This window comes from Piliocolobus tephrosceles, chromosome X (genome assembly GCF_002776525.5).
Source record: "Piliocolobus tephrosceles isolate RC106 chromosome X, ASM277652v3, whole genome shotgun sequence".
In the NCBI taxonomy this organism is placed as follows: Eukaryota; Metazoa; Chordata; class Mammalia; order Primates; family Cercopithecidae; genus Piliocolobus; species Piliocolobus tephrosceles.
The window spans coordinates 11,078,026-11,093,542 of NC_045455.1; the positions used below are offsets into that span (position 1 = coordinate 11,078,026).

The 15,517-nt window shown below is 38.7% G+C and overlaps 1 protein-coding gene across 6 annotated transcripts in view; it reads right to left on the reverse strand.

Moving 5' to 3' along the window:
* The window catches only part of TPP2 (tripeptidyl peptidase 2), an 89,718-nt gene that overhangs the window by 50,954 nt on the left and 23,247 nt on the right, over window positions 1-15,517 (reverse strand). For all 6 annotated transcript variants that reach the window (XR_004228681.1, XR_002732815.1, XM_023218000.2 and 3 more), the window contains exons 6-11: window positions 12,925-13,088; window positions 9,123-9,277; window positions 8,046-8,122; window positions 5,226-5,353; window positions 4,652-4,751; window positions 756-904 (exon numbers count right to left, since the gene is read on the reverse strand). Coding sequence is in view for 4 of the 6 variants with exons in the window: in XM_023218000.2 (XP_023073768.1) it covers window positions 756-904; window positions 4,652-4,751; window positions 5,226-5,353; window positions 8,046-8,122; window positions 9,123-9,277; window positions 12,925-13,088 (773 nt within the window). In the remaining 2 variants the exon portion in view is untranslated. The remainder of the gene's footprint in view (window positions 1-755; window positions 905-4,651; window positions 4,752-5,225; window positions 5,354-8,045; window positions 8,123-9,122; window positions 9,278-12,924; window positions 13,089-15,517) is intronic.

Here is a 15,517-nt window from a genome sequence, read left to right on the forward strand (position 1 = left end):
GAAAGGACCACCCAAAGATGGAGGCCAAGAGGCCTTGAAGTATCTGGTGAGGCTGAAGAGAACTAGAAAGAGGGTCATGTTAGGATCCATCCTAAGAGTGTGGGCTCAACCTAGAAAAGGATGGTAGCACTTGACAGTGGTATATCATCACAGGTTTATGCTGGTAGTACCAGTGTGGACAGGCCATGCCGAGGAGATGTGGTCAGCAGAAGAAACTGTGGTGTGGGTCAGAAAAGGGGTGATGAAAGGAGGCAGAGGAGAGACAACTTAAAGAGGGACATTTCTGTGGAGAGAGTTTCACAGCAGGCTGGCTACCCTAAATGTGAGTCCTGGCTAAACCAGTGTCACTCTATTTAATCCTGGGCACCACTCTAGAAACCCCTCCTTCTCTTTCTACCTCATTTTGCTCACAGCATCCATTAACTTCTAACACGCAACATCGACAGTTTTTTATTTTGTTCAAAATCTGTTTATCCCAACCATAATATATATGATATAAACTCCACATAAGCAGGTATTTTTGATGCTTTGTTAACTAATTTAGCCCTGGAGCTAAAATACTGCTTGATAGTTGTTAACAAATATACTAAATAAATACACATTCAAATTGTCATTATCACATAAGTTACTTGCTACCTTAAATTCTACTTTGTGCCAGGGAATTATCAATTCTACCACATGTTCTTACCATGAGAGCTTCAGAAAACAAAAATATCTGTCTGCAATAATGTAAGGACAATAAGGAACATGCTTACCTGAAAGGATCAAGGCAATGCCTCCACATGCATTGGGGGAAGACATAGATGTTCCATTCATTAGCTGCGTCCCTCTCAATGTCCAGTTAGGAACAGAAGCAATGGCTCCTCCTGGTGCACTGATACTCACACCAAGGGCCCCGTCAGCACTAAATGGAAAGCCATTGAAGTTTGCTTAGGATGGTGAAAGCTCAAAATACATGGGCATTTTTAAGACAGCCACTGGTTAAATCCAATAGTATAACACTGTGTACTAACTGTACTCATTACAAATAATGACAAAGATATGATTATGAAGAATCAATGGGGGAAAAACACCCAGCATAGCCATTTTCCCACAGGCAGCATTTATTTTTTCCTTATAAGCGTACAGAAATGTCTGTGTGTATATACATATCTGGGCATGTGTGACAGGCCATAGTGTCAGGCATATCTACAGAGAGAAAACAAATGTCACTGTTCTGACTCTTTGATGAATGTACTTCTCTCTTATCTGTAATAAGAAACTTTCCTTTTGTTTAACGTCTAATATAGCACTGTACAATAGAAATATAATGTGGGCCATATAAATTAACATTTTCTATAAGCCACACAGAAAAAAAACTAACAAGACACTAATGCAGTTAATTTTAGTATGTTTAACTAGACAGAGCAAAAATATTAGCATTTCAACATGTAATAGAAAAAAAAGAAAAATGAATTAGTTGACTTTTTTTTTTTTGGACCAAGTCTTTGAAATCTGGTCTACCTTTTATACTTATAGCACATGTCAATGCAGACTAACCTCACGTCCCTGATTGCTGCAATACTGGATAGCTCAAGTCTAACAGGACTGCCCAGCTGACGGCTTCAACCAAGCAAAGTCTGATGAATTAAAGCCCTTAGAATTCATAATCACATTATCATCCAACATGGCTCTGTCCTCTGCCCCAAGAAGGAATGGCACAGAATAGCACACTACTTCCACCTTCCTGGCAAAATGGCCATACATTCCCCCACAGAGGCTGCCAGACTCTCCTTATACCATTCTCCCAACTGAGCTAACGATTTTACTCGGGTAAAAACACTAGGGCAATGTGGCTTTACATTTTTATAGAGAACTGAAAGCAATAAATATATATTCCTCTTGAAATGGGCTAATGGCATCTCTTTTAGGAAATATCTTAGAACGATTATTATTAGGGAAATATCTGTTGACCTGTGAAGATGTTCACGACGTAATACTGAATGACAAGTAGGTTACAAAAGTGCCTAAACAGTGTCATCTCCCACTAATTCATGGGAGAATGACTAAAAGGATGTTCACCAAAATTTCACCTGTACATATCACAAATAACAAGGTTTAGGGTGATTTTCTACCTTTTTGTTTGCACTGTATCGACTAACGGTGTTCAAAATGAGCATTGGTATTTGATAGCATTAGAAAAAATAACTGGAAAGAATCATGAATTCTGACTACTTATTGCTCTATTAATTTTCCACTAGCCTGTTAAAGTGGTAAATGATAAAGCATTTCTGGGTGTTTAAATCAGTATTCCAAAAATGAGTCTCAGCTGGGCGTGGTGGCTCAAGCCTGTAATACCAGCACTTTGGGACGCCGAGGTGGGCAGATCACGAGGTCAGTTCAAGACCAACCTGGCCAACATGGTGAAACCCTGTTTCTACTGAAAATATAAAAATTAGCCAGGTGTGGTGGTGGGCGCCTGTAATTCCAGCTACTTGGGAGGCTGAGGCAGAAGAACTGCTTGAACCTGGGAGGTGGAGGTTGCAGTGAGCCGAGATCATGCCACTGCACTCCAGCCTGGGTGACAGAGCAAGACTCCGTTTCAGGAAAGAAAAAAAAAAAAACAAAAGTCTCATGAAACAGAAATGTTTCCTTAAAATTCAAAAAAAGCCAGTAATATTTTTCTTCTCAATTTACATAATAAAACTTCACGACCTGTTTATGTAGCTGTGATTACATGTGCCTGTCACCATGCCCGCCTAAATTTTATATTTTTAGTAGAGATGAGATTTCACCACACTGGCCAGGCTGGTCTCAAACTCCTGACCTCAAGTGATTCTCCTGCGTCGACCTCCCAAAGTGGTGTGGTGGGATTACAGGTGTGAGCCACTGCACCCAGCCCAGACATTTGGTAATACGTCTTTAAGAAATATGCCACACGTGCAAATGCCTAGAAGTAGTAGATGCTGTGTGTCTCAGACAATGCTGATGCGAGGCAGTGTTTTCCAAAGATAACAGAACATGCTCTGCTCAGTGACCATTAGTCAATGTTTTATATTTTGTACCATCTAATGTAATAATTAAAGCAAATTATTTCTAATAATATTTCATGTTTATGAAAAATGAAACAAATTCAATTCTTAGAACATCTTGTTTGTGAATCAATATCTACTTTAATCCAAGTTTCCCCATAACTCATGATGAACTCCTCAGTGTTTTCTTAAAATAATTCTTTAAATGCTCTATGGCAAATATCAGCAAAGGCTGGTTTAAACATTCTCTAATACTTTGTTTTTACATTGACAATAAGATAAAACTTAAAATTCCAAACTCAGTTTTAGAAGAGAGTAAGTTTAATAATTTTACACTTGTATTAACTGAACATAAAACACATCAAGCTTTGCTGACTTTTGGCTCTTATCCTAAGCCACTCTTACTGAGTGTCTTCAGCTGGGCTGGCAGGGGCAGTCTACAATGACAGTGCAAAGCAAAGCTTTTTGATCCATGTGGATGTCCACAGCCTGGTTGTTTTCAATGACATTTTATAATAAACTACTAAGATTAAGTTTATTTTTTAAAGAGGAATCACCTAGAGAAAATGAGGAAGATACCTGTAACTCAAAGAATATAACGTTATTGTATCTCACCTGAGCCCAATTTTTCTAATCTTATCTTCCAATATTCCCCACTAATCTTATACTTCAAACATACTCAGTTACTAGTTATTTCCTCAAAAAACTTTACTCTAAAACCTGCTCATCTTTGGGTTCATGGTATTCTTGGCATATAGAACTCCTTTCTTCTGTCTCTCAACATCCTATACCATCCTTTAAGGCCAACTTCAATACCACCTCCTCCACGAAGGGGTCAAGTGATTGCTCCCACCTCTGGAGTCCCATCCTACTAAAATGGCATTTGAAACTCAGATCACAAACTATTCATTTATGCCTTGCCCACTGTAGGCACTAAGGTATTTGCTGAACTAAATTCAAAGTCTATTCTTTTTATAAATTAACTCCAAAGAGAGGAATTAAAATAGGCTTTATTTTTCATAAGGTTTATGTACCCGTTGATGGTATAATGAAGAATTACATAAATTAGGACTTAAATCACCTCTTGAGAAAATTAGTTCCCAGAATCAGATAAATATAGTGCAGAGGGCTTCAGGGAACCAAAAGAGATAAACTTCGTTTCTCAATCAGAACTTGTTTACTTACAGATCTCACCCAAAATTGCTCAAAGTAAGTTACAACTTCAAAAACATGAGCCACAGGTATGTGGGCCCTATAACTGTGATGCTTTATAATAAAAACTCAGGGCTTTTGTTTCACCAAAGTTAAAATAACAAAAATTATTTAAAACAAGGCCATCACTACTATATAAAGATAGCCAAGTCCCTACTTTTTCTTTAGATTCTCATAAATGAAGAATTATGGATATAGGAATAAGAATTTATACTCAGAATAGTGATGTTCTCCATGTAACAATGAAACTATTTCATTTATTTTAATTATCTGTCCTTGAGATGAGACTGTTAATCAAAATGAAAATACTGAAAAAAAGTAAAAACCAACAGAAAAAAACTAGCAAACTTTTCTAAAACTCTGCCCTTCTCAACAATGTAAAGTTTAACCAAATATACGTACTGGTCCCGTGTTCTACCTATACCTACCTAGGTCCTCTAGAAGACCAAGTGTATTGATTTGCAGGTAATTTCTCTCTCAGTGAATACTCAGCAACCATCATATCAGGAGAAACATAAGCACCAACACCTATGGGACGGATTTAATCATTAAGAAAAGAAAACAAATGGGGATTCTGATTCTAAACCCACTGTTGGCTTGAGTGAACTGCCTAATCTCTCAACACCAGTCCTCTCTCTAATACAATGAAAGAATAAAATTTAATAAGGAAACGAGGAAAGTCTACTATGTACCAGACATTTTACTAAGAACTTTGCTTTTGGATACAAAATACCTATCTCCCAGGATTATTTTACAGATTAAATATGCTAATGCACCTAAAAGCACGCGTTTATATTTCTATGAAACAACTTATTTCAGTCCACTTTAAATAGCAGTCAGTTCTACATGTGCCGGTTCCCCTACTAGACTGTAAGTTTCCTGAGGACACTCTTAAAGTGTACAGTGTCTTACATGTAATAGAGATACAGGTAACATTTCATTAACTATTGTTTTTTGTTTGCTTGTTTCTAAACAAATCCATTTCTAAAACAGGAAACTAACCTATCACACTTGATGTAGTTCCACCTGGACAACCAACTGTAGACAGGCATGGACCATTATTTCCAGCACTTGAAACATAAATTATATTATGCTTCCATACTGCTTCATTAATTACTTCACAAATTCTCCTGAAAAAGAGATAATTCCTTTGAATATATAATCAGCCTCTATTCCCAAAGTGTATATAGTACCAAAACCTTGTTTAAATATATGGTTACATAAATTTTGGTACATCCACCTTCGGTGGGACATGATACAGCTATTCTAGGTGATATACCCTACTTGGGCTTTAGGGTAGGGAAGCAATTATAAGGCCAAATTAAACGTGGGAAAAATGCTAGATGTAAAACAAGAATATATGGGAAAATATAGTACAAGGTAGTAAAATATTAGTAGTGACTGGGGCAATAGGTGGTTCTATTTCCATTTCCCAGTTAACATACTCCTGAAGACACACCTCAGAAGATTCGTAAATACAATTATTAGCAGAAATGGACCCAAAGAACTAGTATCTTTTGTGACAAACGTAACTAAGGCCCTAGGAAGAACTTAAGAGCAAGATTGTGAAGTGTAAGAAACCTGCTTAGAGCTTGATAGCAAGTAAGAAAAATTTACTGACAATAAGTAAAGGAGATGAGGTTAGACCATTAAGAAGAAAATGAAGTTAACATTAAAAAGCTACAGGGCCATGTATAGGGCCCTTCAAAGTTGTAAGTGTGAATATCTGAGAAAGGAAAGAATATTAGCGAAAGAGGACTTCAAGAGGATGAAAGTTAAAGAAGTAGAGAAAGAAATACACTTAAGTAAAAGAAGTGAGAGAGGAGGGAAGAATGAAATGACTGATGATAACAGGGTGCATGTTACAAGGACGGTAAAGTGATGTCTCAAAAACCAGATGATAGCTTGGTGATGAGAATGGGGGAGAGATGATCAATAAGTAAGTAAATACTCAAGGTAATTTCAAATAGCTACTACTATGAAGAAAAAAAAGGAAGGTAACATTAACGTCAAGGCCATGACACTGGATTCGGCAGCAAAAAGACAATGAAGGCAACAAGGAAGGAGGGGAGTGGGGGTACATCCTAGACACAGTAGAATGGATTGAGGAGATGTGAAAACTGACCGAGTCAGTGAATATATGACACCAACAGTAAGTTTTGCCGATGAGATGCAAGTTACTAAAGAGAACAGCAAAATTTCAGCAATTCTGGGGGTCTATTGGGTATGTATATACAACTGGGGATGGCTTCAGAGGGAACTGGGTTCCCACATGCACTTGGGAAAAAGAAAAAACCACGTTGGTGCGCCAGGTATCGGGGGAACCCATCCCCGATAATTCAACATACGTTCTTTTCTATTTCCCTAAGTGTCGGTCAGTCTGAGAAATAAAGAGAAAGAGTACAGAAGAGAGAGATTTTAAAGCTGGGTATCTGGGGCACACATCACATCGGCAGGTTCCGTGATGCCTCCCAAGCTGCAAAGCCAGCAAGTTTTTATTAGTGATTTTCAAAAGGGAAGGGAGTGTACGAATAGGGTGTGGGTCACAGAGATCACATGCTTCACAAGGTAATAAAATATCACAAAACAAATGGACGCAGGGCAAGATCACAGGACCAGGGAAAAATTAAAAATGCTAATGAAGTTTCATGTCCCACTGGGCACGCACTGTCACTGATAACATCTTATCAGGAGACAGGGTTTCAGAGCAGACAACCAGTCTGACCAAAATTTATTAGGCGGGAATTTCTTCATTCTAATAGGCCTGGGAGCACTACGGGAGACCGGGCCCGGGCTTATTTCATCCCTTATCTGTAACCGTATAAGACAGACATTCTCAGAGCGGCCATTTCAGAGACCTCCCCCTAAGAACACATTCTCTTTCTCAGGGCTGTTCCTTGCTGAGAAAAAGAATTCAGCGATATTTCTCCTATTCGTTTTTGAAAGAAGAGAAACACGACTCTGTTCCGCCTGGCTTTCAGGCAGCCAGACCTAATGGTTATCTCCCTTGTTCCCTGAACATTGCTGTTATCCTGTTCTTTTTTCAAGGTGCCCAGATTTCATATTGTTTTTTTCAAGGTGCTCAGATTTCATGCTGTTTAAACACACATGCTTCATGAAAAACGTGTGCAGTTAACGCAATTGTCACAGGGTCCTGAGGTGACATACATCCTCAATTTACGAAGATGACAGGATTAAGAGACTGAAGACAGACATAGGAAATCACAAGAGTATTGACTGGGGAAGTGATAAATGTCTATGAAATCTTCACAATTTATATTCAGAGATTACAGTAAAGACAGGTGTAAGAAATTATAAAAGTATTAATTTGGGGAACTAATAAAGTCCATGAAATCTTCACAATTTATGTTCTTCTGTCATGGCTTCAGCTGGTCCCTCCGTTTGGGGTCCCTGACTTCCCGCAACAGTCATTATAATGATGGATAGACTGTCAGACCTAAATTGCCTGGGAAGAGAAGTGAGGATGCAGTGAATCTGACAGTGAAAAAACACCAGAGGAGTCTGTGGGTTGCACATCTCAGAAGAACTGTGAGGGAGATCTAACCAAGGAAGAGTCACAAAGGACAGCACAGGAATGCTCAGAGTTGAGACTTTAGGCATGGTGCAGTGAACGGCATTAACATCATCACAGATGTGACCACAGGAATGGGGGCATGAGGCCTACAAGACATACAGTTACCATCTAACCACTCACTGCAACTGTTCTTTCTTCCACTGTGACATTCAATCCGCTTATGAAAAACATCTAATGCTCTTCACTGGCTAAGGTTCTATGGCTAACAACTGTCAAGGAACACTCACCCAGAATTTGGCCAGTGAGTTGCTTCTCCGTAACTGTAGTTGACAAGATCACACTTATGATTTATAACTTCTATCATCTATTAAAAAGATTAAAGAGTCTAGTTTAGGCAACAATTTAGAGAAACAGATTAGCCAGTAAAATAAGGGCATATATATAATCCTATAGTTTCTTAGCCAATCATATTCTAATTTATAAGTTACCTCCAGGCATATCACCATATACCTGGACATGTAAGTACGTAAACACAAAAAGGTAGGAGAAGACACATAATAAAGTAGTCAGTGAAAAAAAAAACCAGCATTTCTAGAAAAGAGTGAGGTTAGGGGGGAGAGTGGTAGAGGGAATGGAATGGTCCTTCCTAGGTTAAAAAATCACTAAAATTAGGGCCGGGCGCGGTGGCTCACGCCTGTAATCCCAGCACTTTGGGAGGCCAAGGCGGGTGGATCACGAAGGCAGGAGATAGAGAGCATCCTGGCTAACACGGTGAAACCCCGTCTCTACTAAAAATACAAAAAAAAAAAAATTAGCCGGGTGTGGTGGCGGGTGCCTGTAGTCCCAGCTACTCAGGAGGCTGAGGCAGGAAAATGGAGTGAACCTGGAAGGCGGAGCTTGCAGTGAGCCGAGATCGCACCACTGCACTCCAGGCCAGCCTGGGCGACAGAGAGAGACTCCGTCTTAAAAAAAAAAAAATCACTAAAATTAAATATACTTTCCTACGTTAAAATGACGTACAGAATATTAGCTGAGGTTTTAAATTCCTCTTAGACTAGAGAAAGCTGGCTAAGAAGTCTTTCTTTTTAAGTATCTCAAAATTGCTTGTTAGGAGATTTGCTAGAAATGACGAGTATGAAGTAAGTAATTTTCACACAAAGGTTAGGCCAAATAACTTACCGTAATAATATTTAATAAAAATAATTTAAAAATAAATTAGTAAATATTTTTGCTTTGTTAAACAAAGTCCTGTATAGTATATATATTTCAACATATTCTTGGTAAACCAGGAGCACTTACAAACCTAAAAATATCCAAGATCATTAATCATTAATCTTCTGAATCAACAACTCACGAACACTCACAGCTCTTATGAGGCCTGTGCCTGTTTCCATTGTGCTTAGTCTTGTATCACCAATCTTGATGGAAAGAATCTGAGCACCAGGAGCTACCCCATTCCGTTCAGGTTCTTCCGGAAAGTGTCCAGCAGCTATACTAGCTACATGTGTCCCATGAGCTCCTAGAGACACAAAAGGTGGGGAAATGACAAAACATTCTCATGGACTGAAAGGTCATTCAATTCAATCTGTATATTACTAATCATGATAAAAAGAATACACATTACTCTGCTACCCTGTTCATGGAGAGCAAAAACTCAAGTCACAAAGGAAAACTATGTGCAACATACATAGCTGACCAAGAGCTTATATCTGGAATATATAAAAATCTTCCAAATTCACAATAAAAAAAGGGAGAATCCCCCCTTCAAACATTTGAAAAAGCATTTTATAAAAGAAGATATCCAAAGGGCAAATAAACACATGAAAAGATGTTTAATTTCACTCGTCATCTGGGAAACGCAAATTAAGCCACAAAAAGATGCTTCTACATACCTTCTAGAATTGCCAAAATATTAAAGGCTGACAAAAGCAAGTGTGGATGGAAGTACATACCACAAACTGCTGGCTGAAGTGAAAGCTGAACACTGCCAGAGCCTATGAGCCAGCCATAACTACCTCCAGCTACACACAATACAAAAATGTGTGCACATGTAACTAAGACACCCGCAAAAATGTTCATGGCAGCACTGTTTATAAAATTCAAAAACTTAAAAACCACCACAATATCCATTAATAGTACATGGCTACATGTATATCAATTCATAGAACTGACAATTATACAGCAATAAATATAAACTACTACTACCTACTATGAGATAAAGCTCACAAAAATAAGGCTGAACTAAAGAAGTCACACACAGAAATGGATACATATTGAAATTTCATATAAATGAAAAAAAGGCTGAACCATCTGAAACTGGCACTATTTTATCATTTCCGATCATAAAAAGAGCAACATCATATGGTCCAAACTAATGTGGCAATGGAGATCAGGATAGTGGTTAACTGTAGGAGGTGGGAGGGAGGTTACTGATTAGGAAGGGGCACGATGGGAGTTTCATTATGTTTTATTTCTTGACCTGAGTTATGGTTACAAAGAAGTGTCCACTTTGTGGTAATTCGAAGAGTTGTACAACTTGTGATTTGTAACTGTTTTTATACATGTTATATATAAAGTAATACTAAAACAAAAAACTGGCCTTTTAGTGAAAAGGTTCCTTAAAAGACATGAACATAGAGAAATATTCCACTACTCTCGGAAAAACAATAATACAAGCTCAATGATAAATGACAACTGGCACTGGGCCTTAACGTTTGGGGACTATAGTGTGTTAGAGCTCCAGGGGAAGTAGGCAGGCATCTCTATGTGGCTTTGAATGGGGTCTGCAGCAATGCTGAGTCTCCTCTGCTCTAGCCAGATGCTGTCATGCAAGAAAACATTCACCCAACGTTGCGGATTCTGGCTTTCATATTTTTTTCCCCAAACAAAATTGGGAAAGCGCAATTTTAATGTGATTTTTTTCCTCCAAAACACCTTACACCAGTTAGAATGACCACTATTACGAATGACCACAGCCAAGTGTTGCTGAGGATATGGAGCACCTGGAACTCTCACACACTGCGGTGGAAGTGAAGAGGGTACAGTCCCCTTAGATAACAGCTTGATGTTTCTTAAAAAGTTAAATGGCCGGGCATGATGGCTCACACCTGTAATCTCAGCACTTTGGGAGCGCAAGGAGGGCGGATCACAAGGTCAGGAGTTTGAGACCAGCCTGGCCAACATGGTGAAACCCCGCCTCTACTAAAAATACAAAAACTAGCCAGATGTGGTGGTACGCGCCTGTAATCCCAGCTACCCAGAAGGCTGAGGCAGCACAATCACTTGAAACTGGGAGGCAAAGGTTGCAGTGAGCCAAGATCCCAAGATCGTGCCACCTACAGTCCAGCCTGGGCGACAGAGTGAGACTATCTTAAAAAAAAAAAAAAAAAAAAAAGAAAAGAAAAGTACATATTTACCATATCCAACTGGTTCTCTCAGCTATTAGCCCCAAAATAAATAAAAATATATGTCAACAGATACCAGAACAATCTAAATGTCCATCAATGAGAAGCTGGATAAACAAACTGTGGTGTAGCTATATAAAGAACTATTACTCAGAAATAAAGAGCCAACTTTATAATCACAACATGAATGAATCTCAAAATCATTACGCTGAGTGAAGGAAAGAAAACCATATTTTTTATTCCACTTACATAAAATTCTGGAAAGTGTGAAATAATCTGGAGTGACAGAAAACAAATCAGTGGTTCCCTGGGATGTGGGTGGAGAGAGGCTGGATAATAAAGCGAGCCAACTTTTGGGGGTAAGGAGTATGTTCATTACCTTGATTGTGGTGGTTTCCTGGATATATTTATATATTTACATAAAAGTTGATCAAAGTATATATATGTATGTATGTGACATTTTTGTACTTAAGCTATACCTCAATGAACTGGGAGGTAGGAGGGGGGCATTAAAAAGTTAAAGTCATCCCACTTCATTCTCCTTTCTTCCCCCACCCAAGGAGGGAGAACTTCCCCCAGAAGTAGCCATCATCCTACTTCGTGCATAATCTTTCCATCTATATATTTAACATTTTCACCATACAAACACACATATCCATAAACACTGCACAATACTATTAGGCATGTTATAGAGTTTTACATGTTTTATCATCAATATAATTTATGTATTAGGGGTTCATACACACAGCATTTTGATTGCTGTATAATACATTCAGCCCTCTGGATCCACAGGTTCCACATCAACTAGATGCAATTTAACCAACCACAGATCAAAAATATAATTATTTTAAAAAATAGCATAACAACTATTTATGTAGCACTTACATACTATAAGGTATTAGAAGTCATGTAGAGATGACTGAAAGCATATGGGAGAGCATGTGTGTAGGTTATACACAAACACTACGTCATTTTATATCAGGTACTTGAGCATCCGAGGGACATTCTAGAACCAATCCCCCCAGATACCAAAGGATGGCTGTATGACAGTAAGAATAACACACAGTTGTTGAAAAAATGTTTTTTTGTTAATAGGTATTCAGTTTCCAACTTTTTGGAAATCACACAACGCCATAGTGAGGATTCTTTTATCTGATTCTCTGTACTCATGGGTGAATTTCTCAAGAGTTAAGATTTCGAGGCAACATTGCTGTTCATGAGATAAATTTTACTGATGGATTTTTTTTTGAGATGGAGTTTTGCTCTTGTTGCCCAGGCTGGAGTGCAATGGCATGATCTTGGCTCACTGCAACCTTCGCCTCCCCAGGTTCAAACGATTCTCCTGCCTCAGCCTACCAAGTAGCTGGGATTACAGGCATGCGCCACCACGCCCAGCTGATTCTGTATTTTTAGTAGAGATGGGGTTTCTCCATATTGGTCAGGCTGGTCTCAAACTCCCAGCCTCAGGTGATCCGCTCGCCTTGGCCTCCCGAGGGATTACAGGCGTGAGTCACCGCACCCGGCCTATTGATGGATTTTCTGATGTTGGACCACGCTTATATTCTTGGACTGGATCCTACATGGTTATGACCTTAGAAAACAACATCTTGCAGGTGAATCAAATCACATTTATGATTCTGGACCTAGTCCTTTAGCTGGGATCTCTAGCTTAAAATTCTCTAGAAGGTTGCTGTGGGCTATGCAATGTATCACTTATCACCTCATAAATCTATATCTCATTGGTCAATCTGAAATGGGATACCTCCGCTGGTCACAATGGAGAGCAGGTTTCCATCATCGTATATATTAACGGAGTAATTCAACATCTCAGCTGTGCCAAAAGAGCCATATTCTTGGGCTTCTTTGTAGTTTCTCAATACGGTAGATTTACTCAAGTCCCCATCTTCATTAGAATCAATGCAGGCTCTGTTAATTAAAAAGAAATGGAGACAGTAAAATTTATTTACTTATCTTTTTAAAAATCATGTAATACAGTCTCTCTGCTATTTTACCACATTACTACTTCTACCATAACAAATATAATGACTACCTGCTTTAGGCTGTTTCATAGAGTGGGCAGTAAGGATTAGGTAAGATAGCTTACAGGAACCAGTTCTTACATCATGCACAAAGTGCTTTAAAAATACTGTCCTTCACAAAACTTTAGGTTGAAAACCACCTGAACTCTTAAGAATTAGAGCTAAAACTTGGCTTAGAGTTTTAGAGCAGTTTAGGATAGTTCAGACACATGGCCTAGGTCTAATTTCCAGCTGCTTATTTTAGTAACGGCTTCAAGAATCTAACAGCTTACACAAGCTCTTTGAAACTAGGTGAATTTTACTGAGCTTCAGTCCTATACTTATAACAGACTTACATTTATTTCTCACAAAAGCACTTTCTACATTATTTTATGGTTGTCTTCCTTCATGTTTTTTCCATTTTACTAGCATTTTAGTCTTTAAATTATATTCCAAACACTTTAGAAGATAGCCTGATTAAAACAAAATACACTTAACATTCAAAAAGTCATAAATGAAACGAACATCATTAAAAGTTCAATATTATGTTTTTAGCTGTATGTTTTAGCTGCAAGAACTGTGTTTTAACAAGCTATGCAAGTCAGTCAAAATTGCCAAGTAAATTAATGGAAGCCTATTGGCAGAGCACAGAGAGAAGATTTATCGTAAATACTGAAGCATATTTCATTAACAAATTATAACACTTCGGAAAAAAGGATTCTTAAAAATGTGTTTTTATGCATGCCCTAATATGACCAATGTCATTTCAAATAATACAGAATATACCAACGTATAGGAAACTAAACACCTATGGGGAAAATGAAGCAAACAGCAAACAAGTCACATATTAAAACAGAATCAGGCTTGAGACTGGTTGGTAAAATGCATGTTGCCAAATCTTCCATACGCTACAGAAAGTAGCACTTGTCTCCAAAATGTATGCAATCGGCCAGCATCCACCCGGAAGTCATCTATGAAGTCCTCCCTCTGTCCTTGCCCTAGCCCATCTAACTGCACAGTCCCAGCTCCACAATGTGTCTGCCTATTTCCACTGTCTCTTCCTTACCTCTGTTGCCTGACGAGCTGATGGCCTGCTCTGCCTCTACGTTTGACTCCTGCTTAAAACCTTCCATGTCTTCCAATGGCTTTTAACATTGAAACTCCAGAGCAAGGCCCGTAATAATCATCTGCTCACTTCCCTTACCTCTTGCTCCCATCATATCCTTTGTGGCCACACCAAACTTCTCACAGTTCCTCCAACATCCTCCGGATCCTCCCCCCACCCTTTCTACCTCTCTGCTTAGTTTACTGTGATGATCCTTCAAGTCTCGATTTAAGATGTCATTAATACTTTTGGGAAATCTTTCTCAATGCTTCCTAGACTGGTTCAGACGTTCCCAACACTTGCTTCCATGGAGTCTAGAGTCCATGGAGTAGCTTCTATAGTGTCAACCTGATACAAAGAAGGTACTCAATAAACATCTGCCACATGATTAAAGAATTAATGAAATCATCATCTTTAACAACATTCTCACAGCAAATACAGTGACACATTCCACAGGTCAGTTTCTTATAACCACCATCATTGGAGTGACTCAACAATACAACCAACACATCAAAACATAAATTACTACTGACTTCCCTAAGTAACTCGACAGGAGAAGTATGAATGTGGTGCAAGGTCATAACTTTCTGAAGGTCTAGTTAACTGAATTCAAGTAGTAGTTAGAATACAGAGAAAGGATATGAAAATGAGGCTCATACACAGAGCAGGGTACATGTAAGTGGGGAGGATGATGAGAAAAGACTTTTGTTTTACGTATTTCTCGACATTTTCACACATCTCTCAATTTTCTACGGAAAGAATCTAGAGCTTTCATCAAGAATCTAAAAGGAAACATGACATAAGCAAGGTCAAAATCCACCGTAAAGAAATCAACTAATAGCTTCTCCTTTATGTAATCCTCTGTAAACACTGCTGCTCTCAACCAGTTTTTGTTCCACTTGGAGTGACAGTGAGTCTGAGGCTCTGCGTCCTGACAGATGCTCAGAGCAGAGTCATCTGAGGCCACCCGTTAAGTGCAGAGATATGCACTTAACAATTAGCAGAAATGTGGAAGGGAGAGCACCCGCTGGACGTTCGTCATCAAACAAAACAAAACAAAAAACCCCAACTACTTAAAGAATAGGTCACTTTACCTCCCTTCAGAAATGGTTGGCATTTTTGAAATGTGAAATGAGAACATCTGCAGACAGGACTGGATTAACCTTATGTACCCTGGGATCTTCAAGGTTCTCTTCAAAAAATTTTGATCTAACCTGGAAATCAAAGCTCTA